Genomic DNA, 14,541 nt, shown 5'->3' on the forward strand with positions numbered 1-14,541 from the left:
GGGGGACGACACTGGTCAGCGGCTTCCTGCCCCTCGACTCTGGGCACGGTCACTTCCGAGCACATGACGCAGCGCACACGCTCGGCGCTTACAGTCCAACCCACTTCTGGAGACGGTCCTCACTCAGCAGCAGACAGACCCTCACACCGGCAACGCGGCCCGCTTCTCAACAAGGCCTCTGGGGGGGCCCAACTCCACAGCTCCCACACCCCGGGCCCCACCTCAGCCGACAACGCGTTTCCTCACGAAAATAAGTCTCTGCCCAACCCTACTACTACCAGAGCCCTGGGCTCTCATCCCAGCCCAGCTTCCCAGTCACACCTTCCTTCCAGGCCCGGGTATGTCCAGCCAGAGCTGGGTCTGTGACAAGCCACAGGCAAGGCGCCCTGATGTCTCCTGAAGCTGCTCAAGAGGACAAAGTACCTCTGCAAAGAAAAACGAAAACCCGAGGAACCTGCCACACAAAGGCACGGCATGGTTTCCATGCAGCTTAGAAGAACAACAGAAGAACCATTTCTCTACCACAGTCCACCAAGGTCATGATTCTCAGGTACCGCTTACCCAGACCCCAAACTACCCGGTGTGGCAGGACAACTCTTGTGAGTTGCTGAAGTATATGTTGAACACATCTCAGCCACCGTTTGCCAAGTGACTTTCTGAGCCGCACGCAACGCAGCACCCTGACCCGTGATGCCCCGCAAAGCGGGGACACTGTTCCAAGTCGGCCAGCTCGGGACACACAGGACGGTGTGGGGAATCGCGAACTGCTAAGCCCATGCGTCGGCCTCATCCGTGAGGATGCAGCTGACCCGCTCACACCGCCTGACGGCAGCCGGGACAGGCCACAGTCCGTGTCTCTCCACCGGAGCACGGACGGACCAATCCCTTGTGCACAAAGTTCACTGCTCTGCCAGCAGCTGACAGTGCCTGTGGGGCTTTGTGGGAACCAAGCAGGGACACGACGTATTCACAGAACAAGCAAAAGAAAATGCACTCCTCACTCTACAGGTCCTGATCCTTGAAAAAACGAACCCCATCACACACACACACACGCCTAAGCACGAACCACCACGAACCAGACGTGCAAGAGAGTCAGAACGTCCGCTGTAACCAGAAGAGGAGGAAAAGCTCCCGGTGGAAACCAGTGAGGAGAGGAGCAGAGTCACAGACGCCACCCAACAGCGGCACGGGGTCTCCCGGGTGCTGGGGGACGGCTCTACCCGAGAAGCTACATGTCAGCCTCCCGCCCGCAGCTCTGCCCCACCAGCGGCACGATCAGAGGCCCCAGAATACAGTGTCTGCATGAAGGAGTAAAACCCCAAGCTCTAACCCGAGCTCTAACCACAAGCAGTGGATGAAAAGGTACAAATGCCTGTTTCATCCACAACTGAAGCAAAGGACGCGAAAACATAGTGACGGGGAAGGCGGCCCACGGTTCCCACGTTACCTGCAAGCCGTGCTCCCCCGCGTCGTATTTATTGTCACCGTCTAGTTGTTCCACAGCCACGTAATCCACAAATGATTCAAATACTTCAAAGACAGAAAGAGAAGAAAGTCAGCCAATGATTTCACTGGAGCCTTGATGGTAACGCAGCCGTCCCAGAACCCTCCCGCAGGCAGGGGAGGAGAGCCGAAGGAATGACAGCCCTGGGCGGCGGCTCCCCACCCCTGCCAGAGACCCGCCACACCTGCTGCGACCATCCCCACCACGACTCCGCAGAAGTCCGGAACCTCTAAGAATACAGACATGGTTCTGACCCAAACACTTATCATAAAGCTACAGCTGAAGCCGGGCAGGATGAGAGCGGGACCGTGGGGATGGGAGGGACAGGCTGGGACATGAGTAAGATGAATCAGGGCAAGGACCGAGCATCAAACACAGGGACTGAGCCGAGAACCTCCCGTTGCTATGACAGCAGAACTCAAATGCCCTGCCTCGCACACAGAGGACCCTGTGCAGGGACAGGTATGTTCACCAGGATGGAGTGCTCCTCTCACAGGGTGTCCAGAAGAATCACAAGGCTCCCTCCGAACAGCTTACAATTCTGTCAATTAAACCATAACAAAGCTAGGGGCTGTGGGGAAGATGGAGAACTCGCCAAGGACAACCAGTGGACAACAGACAGCATCTAAACGCAAATCCACACGGACAGAACGTCCAACTGCTGAGGAGGTGCAGAGCATGGGGAGCACGTGACAGGTTCACCAGAGACCCGCATGCGGAAGGGCAGGCCTGACATCCTACCACGGGCAGAAAACCATTCTGGATGGACTACGGATAAAGAGAAAAGATAAAGTAGTAACAGATGAGAGAACAGTTGGACGTCAGGGCAGCTGTCCTTAACACAAAAAGCAGAGAACAGGCTGATTTCACTCAAAATTCTGAAATGCCATTTAGCAACAGAGGAGAGCCCCAAGCGGGGGAGCAACTCAGCGACGCCGCCAGGTGAGCACCGCGAGCGCACGCAGAAGCCCTTCTGCGCTGCTCCAGCCGGACTGACACGCACGGGCCTCACTCTCCTGTGCTGCACGAACTCACACCCTGGACAACGGGCAGTCCAGGACGGGGATCTGGAAAGAGCCTGTCCCCCGTCCCAGCTCATGTGCGGAAGAGAACCCCACACAGGGCCCAGCACCCCCCGCCCCCGACAGAAGGCAGATACCATCTGGGGCCGGGAAAGAACCACCCAAAAGATGGGGGGGGGGGGGGCAGGCCCCAGAGCTCACGCCGGCCTGAGAACGGTCTGATCCCCCAGCCACAGCGATGAGCCCCACACACGTGGAGCTCCAGGCAGAAGACTCAGAACGGGGCTGCCTCAGCCGTGCGCCCAAGCAGCCCTCACTGAACACTGCTGGGCTCCTGCCTGACAGAGCACAGAATGAGCCTCCGAAGAACCACACTATGTGCGAGTCACTTCGACGCGCGCCAGAACAAAAGGCTAAGGATCTCCAACAGCCAGCAACGCAAACCACCAGACATGCAAACAAGCTGGGAAACAGCGCCCGGGATGACAAGTAAATCCACACAGACCCATAAATCCCAGGTGACAGAATTGCTCAATGACGACATTAAGTCACTACTGAATACGTTCCTGATGTTCAAGAAGATACCCAAATGCCCAGTAAGCATTTGGAAAGGCGAAAATGTCCATGACCTTCAGGGACATGTGTACTAAAACTGAGAGGGCACCCTACTCCCATCAGAATGTTTGGTCTGAGAGCCAACAGTTCCGCTGTGGCTGGGGAGCAGTGGCTGCTCTCACACAGCCCTGGAGGGACTAGAACTGAGAAACTGAGAAACTGGCTTCCGCTACGGAGCCAACAATTCCGCTCACCGTGAACACAAACACGTGCACCAGAACTGGGCACAGAAAAGCCAAGGAGCCTTAGACACAAGAGCCCTATGCTGAAGACCCCCACATCAAGGAGAGGATGGTTTCGACATGCCTATGATGCACCCCCCACACAGACCACCATCAAGCGGTGAAAACGAACCCACTATCGCTCCTTGTGGATATGATGCAGGGAAGTGCAGAGCAGAGGCTGTAACCCACACGATCCCCTCTCTGGAAATATTTCAAGTATGCAAACGCAACCTAGGAGGGGAAGTTAAAAGCCCCAACAGCAGTTTCCTTTGAGAAGGGGAGGTCAGGGTGGGGAAGCACTGGCATCTAGGCAGCCATGCCGTGCGGCCTGAGCCAGGTGGGGGACCGAGCCCGTGTGCACTCAGCGAGCTGCACACTCATCACTCGGGCTACCTTCTCTGAGCAGTATTTCAACGAAAAACCACTCGGGTAAATGAAGCATTAAAGCAAAACAGAAATGAGCAAAAGGTCCTGCCAAAATGTACATAGGACTTACTATTTTTCTTTCCTTTTATACTTAGCTGGATATCATAATAATCTTCTCTTCTATCAGATCGATAGTCTACTTCTTTACACTGGATGTAGGACTACAAATAAGGAAAACAAGATGGCTTAAGTATTAATTGTCAAAATACTCTCATTCTTAAATCACTTAAGATCATTATTGAAAGCTGGTAACCACATACCACCATTTTGCCTCTGAATAATTTAGGTATGGTGCCTTCCACACACGTGCCTTTCATCTTATTCTCCACATTATCAAGCAACTGGAAGAGAAAGTTGTGACTTTAAGAAAATGTTATGCTCAATTTACAGTAATTTGAAACTTGACTAGGAAATTTCAACGGTCAAAGGAGCTCTAGACTATAAATATTAAGACCTTTAGCATGCAATTATGAAAACATACAAAGTCTTCTTCCTTGGTTGGATATTTACAAAAATATCTACATGCAACAGTTGAGATTAACCTCAGTACAGCCTTTGGAATGAATTAGTAATCTGTAGTGCCTTTAGAAGCATTTTTTATATTTATTTTACCTCTGTGGAAAAGCATGTAAATTGAGCACTAAACTTAACTCGTATTGGTCCACACCAAGAGATTAATGAGGTTGAGCCTGTCAACAGGATTGACTGGTTTGTCCATGGATATTTAATGAACTGGATTCAATCCAGCTAGTGCTGCAAAAAAGAAAACACACCTTGCCCAGCCAATCACCTTGAATAACCATTTCATGTTGTGTGTGTGTGTGTGTGTGTGTGTGTGTGTGTGTGTCTCCATGTGTATCTCTGACCACAACTGGAAGGACAGGAATCTGCTATTGACTAAAGATGGTTTTGGGGGGAATCTCCCGCACAGAGGGCTGCCCCAGTTAGAACCTCTGTGCCAAGGGGCAGTCAGGACACTCTGGAGAGACGACGGAAGTCCCGGTTCTAACAGCAAAGCAGGGGGTCGGGACAGCTCCTTAGGCCAGTCTGCGGTTTCTCGGATTAGTAACTGGGGCAGATGTACCAGTTTAACAAAATCAAACCATACTACCTCCTGCTCTGTAAATCCAAGTTTCCCCTCACACTGCCCTCTCCAACAGCAATTCCGCTCATTTTTTCTGGCTCGTAAATGAGACAGATGCTGCCTCTCCTTCCTGGCCTGGTTCTGCCCCGCTCAAGGACGGGCGCGTGTGGCATGGAGCAGGTCTGAGCTGGGCCACCGCGTCTGACGCTGCTCCGCTGCAGTCAGTGTTAAGGAGTGTACGATTTCAGCGCAGAACTTACCACTCGACACAGCTCTTGAACGTCGTGCTGCATGAAGCTATCTAAGGTTTCCCACCTTGGAAAGAAAGAAGGAACATTTATATTTAATCCTCCGTGTTTCAAATAAGTGCATATTAAGCAACCCAGACTTAAAAAAGTAAACTGCATAATCAGCCATTATTCTGAAATTCATTTCTGGAGGTTATTTCGGGGGCCCTGGTTTAAAGACACCCCGGATTCTAGCAGGACACCACAGCTTTGTCCTCCTCTGTGTGTGAGGGGACATCGTTATGTGGTATATCAGGTCTCAAGCAAAATTCTAAAACAGAGCCTTTATGTCCAAAAAGGACAAACCAAGTACGGTGATAAAAATACCTGGGTGTACTTAAATGCCTACACCCTGCTCTCCATCCTCCTACTACGCACTCATGACTCTTCCTTGGAGAAGGAAGAAGGAAAGGCAGATTTCTGATACATACCCGAAGGACTTTGTTAGCTTTTTTGTTCCTACAGGCTTATCGCTGTGCTGTAATTCGTAGAACACTCTTTGTAACGCTAAGGGGACGCTTTTGGAGGAATCATCACCCTCTGTTGGCATCATGTACACAGCCTAAAATGATTGATTAAGAAATAAAAATGGAATTTTATGTGAAAGCATCATTTCTAATATCACCACGGCTTAAGGCAGTGGACAGGGCTTGTAACTATCCCCCAAACAGGTCAGGACGTTTTAAAAACAATAATCATGAAAGTCTTTAGAGGCAGTATAAAAAACACAAGAAAGTAAAAACGAATTTAAAAAATTACCCACGGCTCACCATCCAAAGAGAACCACTTTTATTTCCTACCTCTTAAAGCCACACTTTTTAGCTTAACATTACTCGTGAACAGAAGCTGTGGTAAGACCTAAGTGCCATTGCAATGACCCACATCTGCCTGTCCCCGCGACACCGTCCTATCGGGGCAGCGACCGACAGTGCCGCTGGAGCAGGAACAGCCAGCAGACCAGCCAGCGGCCCCCCACAACCAGGGGCCCATGTCGCCTGCACCGGTCTATGCTGTTCACACGGCATTCCAAAGGGACAGCCGACTAGTTATCCTCCATTAGAGCCAAAGCATGTCTGTGGTTTTTATTAGTATTCTCACGAGCCTAAGTTTTACCTGTAAGTGAAAATTAGACTTCACGGCCAGTGGCTTTGTCCATTCAGTTTTGATATAAAACTTTCAAATGTTGCCGCTAATGGCTTTCGTATTAAACACCAACAAACTGTATCACGGGGCTACAGAGCCCCATGAAGTTAGGTCTGTTAGCCAGCCAACTTTTATCCCCCAAGTTAGCTTCACAAGTGTCCACACGCTGAGGAATAAAGATATGCATTCGCATAAAAGAGGGCCCTCTCTGGAGACAGCACTGTGGTACTGGGAGGGACACGGCAAAGTCGGGTGACAGGACTTTGCTTGTCCCTTAGGACTTGAGCAACAGGGTGGGTGGAAGGTTGAGGGGGAGAAATACCATCCATTTACCTTTCGTAGTTGATTTGTGAAAAATAAAGTCTGCAGCAGGCTGTTCATGTAACAAGTCGCTCCCTGATTCTTTAAACCGACATAGCCCGTGTGCTTCTTTGAATCCCACCTACAAGATCAGTTGGAGGTTGAGGGAAAAACCGCACAGGACACCTCCTCGCTTCTGCAGTGTGTGTGGAGCGATTCGGCGAGACGCCGGCGAGCCCCCGCGCTGCCGTGCACCGTCACCTCCTGCCCACCATCCTGACACGGGAACAACAGCCAACACACCCCTCCGAGGGAGAAACTCACCGCCAGGACCCCAGGCACCAAGGGCACCGGGGCCAGGAGTTCTTAGCACGGTCACGGGCTCTGTTCGCCCAAGTGCACGAACCCAGCACTGGAGAAGCAGCTTAAGGCCACTGACGGCAGCCCTGCCTTCTTTGTCCAACACGCCACTCACACACAACAGTGAATCCTGTGTGACTGGCCCGTGTGGGTCCACGGCATACATACTAGGTCACATGTGGAGTCAGCAAGAAACGCACAGTCGGGACCCCTCTCTTTGCAGTTATACAGAGAAGCAAAGACAAGCATGTACACTGGGGCAAAATTCTAGTTCGGGCTTCTCAACTCCCAGTTCTCTTTCTCCCTAGTCTACAGTGGTGGTTGCTGAGGAGAAAAGGTGTATTTTCTCAGAGTTAGCAGTCCGTGCTGCACACTGCCCCCATCGTCAAAGGAAGAGAATGCCAGCTAAAGCCACCCCTTTCCCCAGCACCCTCTGTATATAACGCAAAGCCATGAACAAACATGACTGCCACCAAGCGTGACCAACCCTAGAGATATTTACTGTTGGCCGAGGCCGGGGTCCATAGTACTCTGTGATTCCCGGGGTTAGCCTCTGACCTTGCTGCCACACTCAGGTGTCCCAAAGGGCCCTGGCTCAAGTGTGTGTGTGTGTGAGTGGGTGTGAGTGTCCATGTGTATGAATGCATCCATGGAGAATTTTAAAAATTGGCAAGAAAATGCAAGAATCCTAAATTATAGATGGTTATTTTAAAAACTACAACCATAAAAATTAAGCAATAATGGCTGAACAGATCAAACTAAAGCAAGAAATCTGCTATGATTGGTAAGGCTGGAAAACCCCAATCCACTTTTTTAGTCAAGTAAAGTACCCTCATAAACATAAGGGAAGACGTTCAAAATAGGGCGGGTGGCGTAAAACCCACGGAAATTTAATCTTCTTGTTTGTACTTCCAGTCCTGATGTCTGGATCTAACCTGAGCTCTGAAAAGGCTCAGGAAAAGCTGGATTCTTCCTGCACATGCCCCAGGCCACAGCAGCCGGGACCGGACTCAGTAACAGCTCCTCCTCGGCTGCCCCACAGTTCCCGGCCCAGCCATCCGGGTCAACCCACACCCGCGCTCTTGCCAGAGCAGGGCCACGTGGAGATAAAATAAGGGGAGCAAGAAATGGGTGCCTGCCACTCAGCGTCTTCCCAGACTGCACTCGCCGCCTCACCCTGGGGCCTGGACAAGGCAGTAGGGCCCCACAGCCAGAGTCCAGCTTCCGGCTCAACCTCCACACCTTCAGGATGCACCGCCCCACCCCAGCCTTCCCTGCTGGTCTCCTGGCTCCTGCTGCTCTCCCTGCCCCAACCTCTTCCCCTCCTTGCCAAGTAGCCCCACACCCCTCCATGCCTCCTGTAAGGCTGAACACTGCCTTGTGCACACAGACCTCCCACCACTGAGCAATCATCCCATCTCCTGCCGGTCCTCCGTGCTGGGGTCCACCTTCCTCACCATCTTCAACCCACCCATTCCGCCCCTGCTTCCTGACTCAGACTCGCCACTCCCAGACCTTCCCATCCCTGCCATCTTCAGAGTAAAATCTGGGCATTTCCTCTGCAGGATTTATGAACTGCCCCACCAGTCTGGATATTTGAGGACAGAAATGCACGGCTATCTTGCCGACCACCATCACCTTCCTAATGCACAGCAGTGTCCGGCCTACAGAAACCACTCCAGAAAACAGGCCAAGCAAAGGAGTGAACGTGAGGCTGGCGTGCAGAGCCACACACCCCCCGACTGTGTGGGCAAGCGCAGAGAGGGTGCGTATCTGTTAAGTATATGTGTCTCTGCTCACACGCTAGTGCTTCTCTCATCACAGCACAAAAGGTGTTTCTTAAGAGCACCCAATTAAAGAAAAACTTACGCAACTCCATGGGGAGCATCCGCCTGTACAAAGACTTCAAAAGTAACTTTGTCATCATCTATAAATCCTTTCTCAGGATCAGTCACTTCCTATAAAAAATAAGAATATCCAACTTGCATAAGAACACACGAATGCTGGCTTCGTTCTAAACAATTACCCCAGTGCCCTCTACGTAGTAGAGGAAAACACTACTTTTTCCAACCCCCACATGGTGCTTCTGATTTTGCAGCGTTTTGATCTGCTTTAACTAATGTCCTCTGAACAAGACCAGCAAGGGCTAGATCCCTCCAGGAAGCTCCGGGAGGCACTGGGGGCTGATCCAGGGCATGGCCTGAGGCACCAGCACTCGGGCCCCAGAGCAAGGGCTCGGAGATGTTCCGGGGATCCAGTGCTGGAGGGCCGAGCAGGACACTCCTGACAGCGCGCTCCTGGGTTCTACCTCTCCCAAGAGCAGCCGAAAAACCTGGGCCTGAGAACTGAGGAGGTTCCCTGAAACCATGCCCGACTTGGGTGCCCCCCACCCCAATACTGCCCTGTCGGCTGCTTAAAAATGTCAGCCAGCAAACGGGAGGACACAGTTCTGGACACCTGCCCCGCTTAGGAAGCACGCGTTTGATGCTACAAGACACAGGGCTCTCAGGAGTGAAGGAACTCGGGAAGGAGTAAGGCTCAGATGACTCCGTGTCAACAGTCGGTTACTTACGCTCCAGGCCATGAAGTTGGAAAACCCCCAGTCGTTCTCCTTGTGGAAGAACAGGTGACTAATGCGGCGGCTGAACGACTTCTCGTCGTCTCTGTAGTTTATGATCTTCAGCACGGCTTGCGCGTGGCAGGACCACGACCTGTTCAAGGAAAACCTAAGCCTCAGTTGACCAATTTAACGGACGTCTGCTCACTTCAGTAACGCAGTACACAGAACTTCCCACATTAGTTCTCCTTCTTCCTCTTTTATTTTTTGGGAGGGGTGGGAGGAGCTGGGAGAGCGACACATTTACCTCTAATGGGGAACACAGCTAAAAGAGTTTAGGGGTGCTCGTAAGCCACCTGTAGTGATCTGACCCGTGATTTTATTCATTTTAATTTCTTTACGAAGTTTTAGGTCAGGTTCTTTTTTCTTATTGCTACCAGTAAAACAGAAAAGTTTCTGAATTTTAGACACTGGTCTTCAGATTCTATGAGAGGCTGGTTTTCTCTCATAGAGAGAAACATGGTAGTTTTGGTATCTACTCCGGGTATTAGTGACACAACAGAACGAGAGAAGGTGAGAGTCGTGCCCTCCAGGAGCCCCACCCACCCACCCCCCGGCACAGCAGCTCCCGGGGAGAGCTGCGCCGGCCGCTCCTGGGGGACTCCAAGCAGAGCCACCAAATCCCGGCACAGCCCAAGAGCCCTGCTGCCGTCAAGGTGGGCAGAGATCACAAAAGGGCCGCTGGGCCAATGTCTAAAAACCGAAAGGCTACGGCTTTTGAAAGGTCCACTAAGGGCTTGGAGCTAGAGACCTGAGCGCAGTGTCGGCACCGGCACTACGCTGGCTCGGGCCGGCCGCACTGAACACGACCCGCTCACTGCTTCCCCAATGACTGTCAGCGTGAAGTTGCCTGTTAGACTAATGTGCAGCCCAAATACTCACCGGAAACCAGATCATAATGGGAAGACAGGGAAAAACTTTAACCTACACACAGGCTGCAGCACACGCCTGGCTTCACACTTCTTACCCGTCCCAGCCAAGAGCCCAAGGAAACGGACTGCACTCCCTGGGCCTGGCAGAACAGGGAGGGCCGGTGCCCTCTGGCTAACAGCCTTCAATGAGAGCTCCAAAGGGCCACCGTCTGCGGGTGACCACACAATCATGGTCCAAGGAAGCAGCCTTCTCATGGGATCCTCGATAGGGAACGAGAAGGACACGGTGACCTAGTGATCCGGGGACCCCTTCAAACAATGTCAACTAAGCCTCTGAGAAATGCTGAACAGTGACAGTTTTTAATTCCTTCTCCTTTTGAGAAGGAATCAGTGGGGAGAAAGTGTGAAGCCTTAATCTTTAGTTTCATCTGAAAAATGGGACCATGAAGACTTTTCTCAATTTGAAGACATTTTATTACACACTTCTTTTTAAAAATGACAGGAACAGGGACGCCTGGGTGGCTCAGTTGGTTAAGCAGCTGCCTTCGGCTCAGGTCATGATCCCAGAGTCCTGGGATCGAGTCCCACATCGGGCTCCTTGCTCGGCGGGGAGCCTGCTTCTCCCTCTGCCTCTGCCTGCCTGTGCTCGCTCTCTCTTCCTCTCTCTCTCTGATAAATAAATAAAATCTTAAAAAAAAAAAAATAAAAAATAAAAAATTAAAAAAAATAAAAATAAAAATGACAGGAACAAAACAATATTCCTAAAATAAGCTGAAGAGGCCCATGTTGTTATACCCTCCAGGAGTGTTTTAATTCGATCTTTCTGAATCCACACACAGGAACTGGTTAACACAACGATGGGGAGGCCACGGGACCGGAGGACTTTCCGGGACTACAGTTTTCCCTTCGGGCAGGGACTGATAACCTACCAAAGCCCGGAATTCAGTAGTGAGCCCGTGCACAGGGGCCCAATTCCAGGTTCCATGGGCTGGAAGATCCTAACACGTGAACCTCACTTTCTCATTTGCAAGAAAAACTGACACCTTTTCTAATTTGGACAGAATACCTACCAGTGAGTTTTAAGGAGGGGAATGTATTTCATCAAATGTAAAATCAAAGGGCTATGTAGAGGCAGCAAGGAAACTCAATACCGTTAAGTTCAAAGAGGCCAATCAGATCGGGCCTTCAATCGCATAGCGTAACTATTTGTGGGTTTGTAATCGCATCATTTAAACTGTCTTACGTGGAATCAGATTCAGCATTGCACTGGAGAAAGAATCCTACGCTTTTTTGGTGTGGTCTGTCTGGATAAAAGCGTGGCATCACCATAATCTTCCATGGCAGATTTCGCACAAAACACGGAGGGCTAAGGACCGACTCACTCAGTCTGCTGAAGCGCTCGACAGTGAACTGAAAGGTCGCCTCGGAGCGCCAACTCGTGTCTGCAAGAAAAGGCCGTGTCAATCACAGGGCTCGGGCATTGTCAAACAGCACCGACGGCCAGCAGCCGTGGGACCCCGCGTGGGACAACCGACACCTGCGGGAACCCGCAAGCTAACCGCTAACCCTGACTGAGGGAAGCGAGAGCACCCTTCCTAAGCACTGATAACCCACAACAGTGCGGCGACACAGGCTCATGTGTGAGTGACATCCAAACCTAGAGGGCTAACGACACGCACCTGCCTGCCCTCCTCGATTCCAGAGTTCGGCCTGTAAGAAAGGTCTACTCTACTCTGGCAATTCCCAAGTCACCCTCAGTGGGTGGACAGGCCCCCACTCGTGGGACACCTGCTTAAAGGCAGGGGCGCCGGGAGGAAGAGGGAAGAGCTGACTTGGGCCCGGTCTGCAGAGGAGCAGGGAGGGAGGCAAGGTGCTTGTGGGCGCTCGGGGCCCACAGGGCACCCGGAGAGAGTGCCACAGCCATGCCCGCCGCAGCCCAGCGCTGTTTGAGAGACAAGACTGCTAAGAAGTGATCCCCAAAATAAATGTTAAATTCACCAGTTCTCCATTTCTGTGAAAATAGCAGCCTGGACTCCCGAAGGGGGATTAACTTAAAGAGAAAGAAACTGGTATTCTTCTCCACATGAATCATAAAAATCGTTACATTTACTCAACAAGATCTGAAGGCCAATTTAGGGAATTAAGGTTTCCTCCAATAGAAAGTGGAGTATGGATAGAGTGCCTCTCTCTTAGCAGACTTTCAATTACAAGTCGCACTTTAGGGGCACCTGGGTGGCTCAGTGGGTTAAGCATCTGCCTTCTGCTCTGGTCATGATCCCAGGGTCCTGGGGTCGAGTCCCGCAGCGGCCTTCCTGCTCCGCGGGGAGCCTGTTTCTCTCTCAAATAAGTAAATAAGATCTTGGGGAGGGAAAAAAGTCACACTTTAGAACTGCACCTTTGACTGAGATGGTGACTCTTCATTTACAGGTGACACTGGCTGCTGATGAGCCCTGACAAGCCCAGCAGCATCTGTGTGGGCACTTCTCAGCTCCCGTGAAGGGCAGCCCTCCCCAGGCCGCGCCATCTTACTGGCTAGCACTTTTACAGAACTCCAGGAAGCGGCTACCCAAGGCCAAGGTGCTATACTAATCTCTACGTGCTTTCTCTCCACTTCAGTACCTCGTGGCCGCAGACAGGCTGCAGTTGACCGGGTGGGACGAGAACCATCAGAGGTGTGCCCCTCTAAGGAACACGGAAGGTTTGCCTGGTTTGGCACCAGGGGCTGTTCTGGCATCCCTGACCCCCAAGCCCCTGAAGCGCCAAGGGAGGCTCTCGGGCTTGGGGAAGAGCATGGTAAGGATACGCTGCCTCCATCCTTCAGTCTCCAAACTTCCCTAAGACAACCAAGTGCCCGGGATACAGACTCCTCGGGCTCCAAAGCGTGCATGTGTGCGACTACCTGAATTGCTCTGAAGAAAACATGTCCATCAATCCTCATGAGAGGGCGGCATTCTTTACCAAAGAAATGAGAACCAAAAGTAAGCGTGACAGCTGGCCCTGACCCCTCGTGTCGACACTCTTCCTCCCCCAATGTCTCGGCTCCGTGTAACCCGGCTCCACATACATACGGCACAGGCCCTTCGGAAGGAAGGGCTGCTCCAGAGGGGGCATCCCGTCTCAGAGCTGCAGTATGTACCCAAGCTTCTTCAAGAGGCAGCAAGGACTTAAACCCCTCGGGGGGGCAAAAGTCCCTGAAAAGGCCAAGAGATGGGTTCAAGGTCATGTGTCAGAACGGCTTAGGAACAAAGTGGGCCACTATTTCAGACTCACACGTGAGCTGCCTCTCAATCCTGCAAGGGGGCCCAAGACAGAGGTCACTCCCACTTTGCAGACGAGGGAACTGAGGCTCGCCGAGGCTGTGGTGTATCTCATCCAAGGTGACTCACAAAATGAGTACAGCGGGTTTCAGTACTCAAGATCTGTGGCCCCTAAATGGTGATCTTGCCTCTGGTTTACAAAATGCCGTATTCTAGAGTTTAGCAACTCCCAAATGCGGAGCCCAATCAAACGGGCCTGCTTTATGGGGACCAAAGAAATGCCATCAACCAAATGAGAAATCACCTCAGGGCACACACTCATGAGACCCTGAAGAGCTCACTGTCCCGAAGCTCTGCCGCGCTTCTAACTCAACTACTGGCTTTCCGATACGATTCCATTCTTTGTCGCATTCGGTTTTTACACAGACATAAAATGAAACGTATCCTACTTTTTTGTTCTCCCCCACACTTTATAAAGAATTCCAGAATTCATCCTAAATATTAAATAGGACCCAACAAAACGCAGAGGGCACCAAGCTGCCTAGAGCGAACCCTCCCTTCAGAGGCAGAGACGTCCCGCAGCCCCTGCCTCACACGCTCCGCTCACACGCGCGGACTGACCTTCCACCTCCCATTCCAGGCACATCCTCAGGACAGACTTACTTCGGGAAATATACTAACTAGGACATTTAACATGAGCTTTCATGTGAATAAAATGTCGCCTTATGGCTCTCAACTCTTTGTAACTAATTACATAAATGAAAAATAACATTATATACCGAAAGGTCAAGGCAAGAGGGTCTACGAAAGAGCAGAGCAGGCTAGAAACC

At 51.5% G+C, this 14,541-nt stretch overlaps 1 protein-coding gene across 3 annotated transcripts in view; it reads right to left on the bottom strand.

The window, feature by feature from the left end:
* The window catches only part of USP7 (ubiquitin specific peptidase 7), a 64,166-nt gene that overhangs the window by 14,629 nt on the left and 34,996 nt on the right, over positions 1–14,541 (bottom strand). For all 3 annotated transcript variants that reach the window (XM_047712643.1, XM_047712644.1, XM_047712645.1), the window contains exons 3-11: positions 11,698–11,896; positions 9,538–9,676; positions 8,835–8,923; positions 6,639–6,747; positions 5,594–5,724; positions 5,136–5,190; positions 4,052–4,132; positions 3,862–3,952; positions 1,448–1,530 (exon numbers count right to left, since the gene is read on the bottom strand). In XM_047712643.1, the coding sequence (XP_047568599.1) occupies positions 1,448–1,530; positions 3,862–3,952; positions 4,052–4,132; positions 5,136–5,190; positions 5,594–5,724; positions 6,639–6,747; positions 8,835–8,923; positions 9,538–9,676; positions 11,698–11,896 (977 nt within the window). The remainder of the gene's footprint in view (positions 1–1,447; positions 1,531–3,861; positions 3,953–4,051; positions 4,133–5,135; positions 5,191–5,593; positions 5,725–6,638; positions 6,748–8,834; positions 8,924–9,537; positions 9,677–11,697; positions 11,897–14,541) is intronic.

The sequence above is a fragment of the Lutra lutra genome, chromosome 18, assembly GCF_902655055.1.
Source record: "Lutra lutra chromosome 18, mLutLut1.2, whole genome shotgun sequence".
In the NCBI taxonomy this organism is placed as follows: domain Eukaryota; kingdom Metazoa; phylum Chordata; class Mammalia; order Carnivora; family Mustelidae; genus Lutra; species Lutra lutra.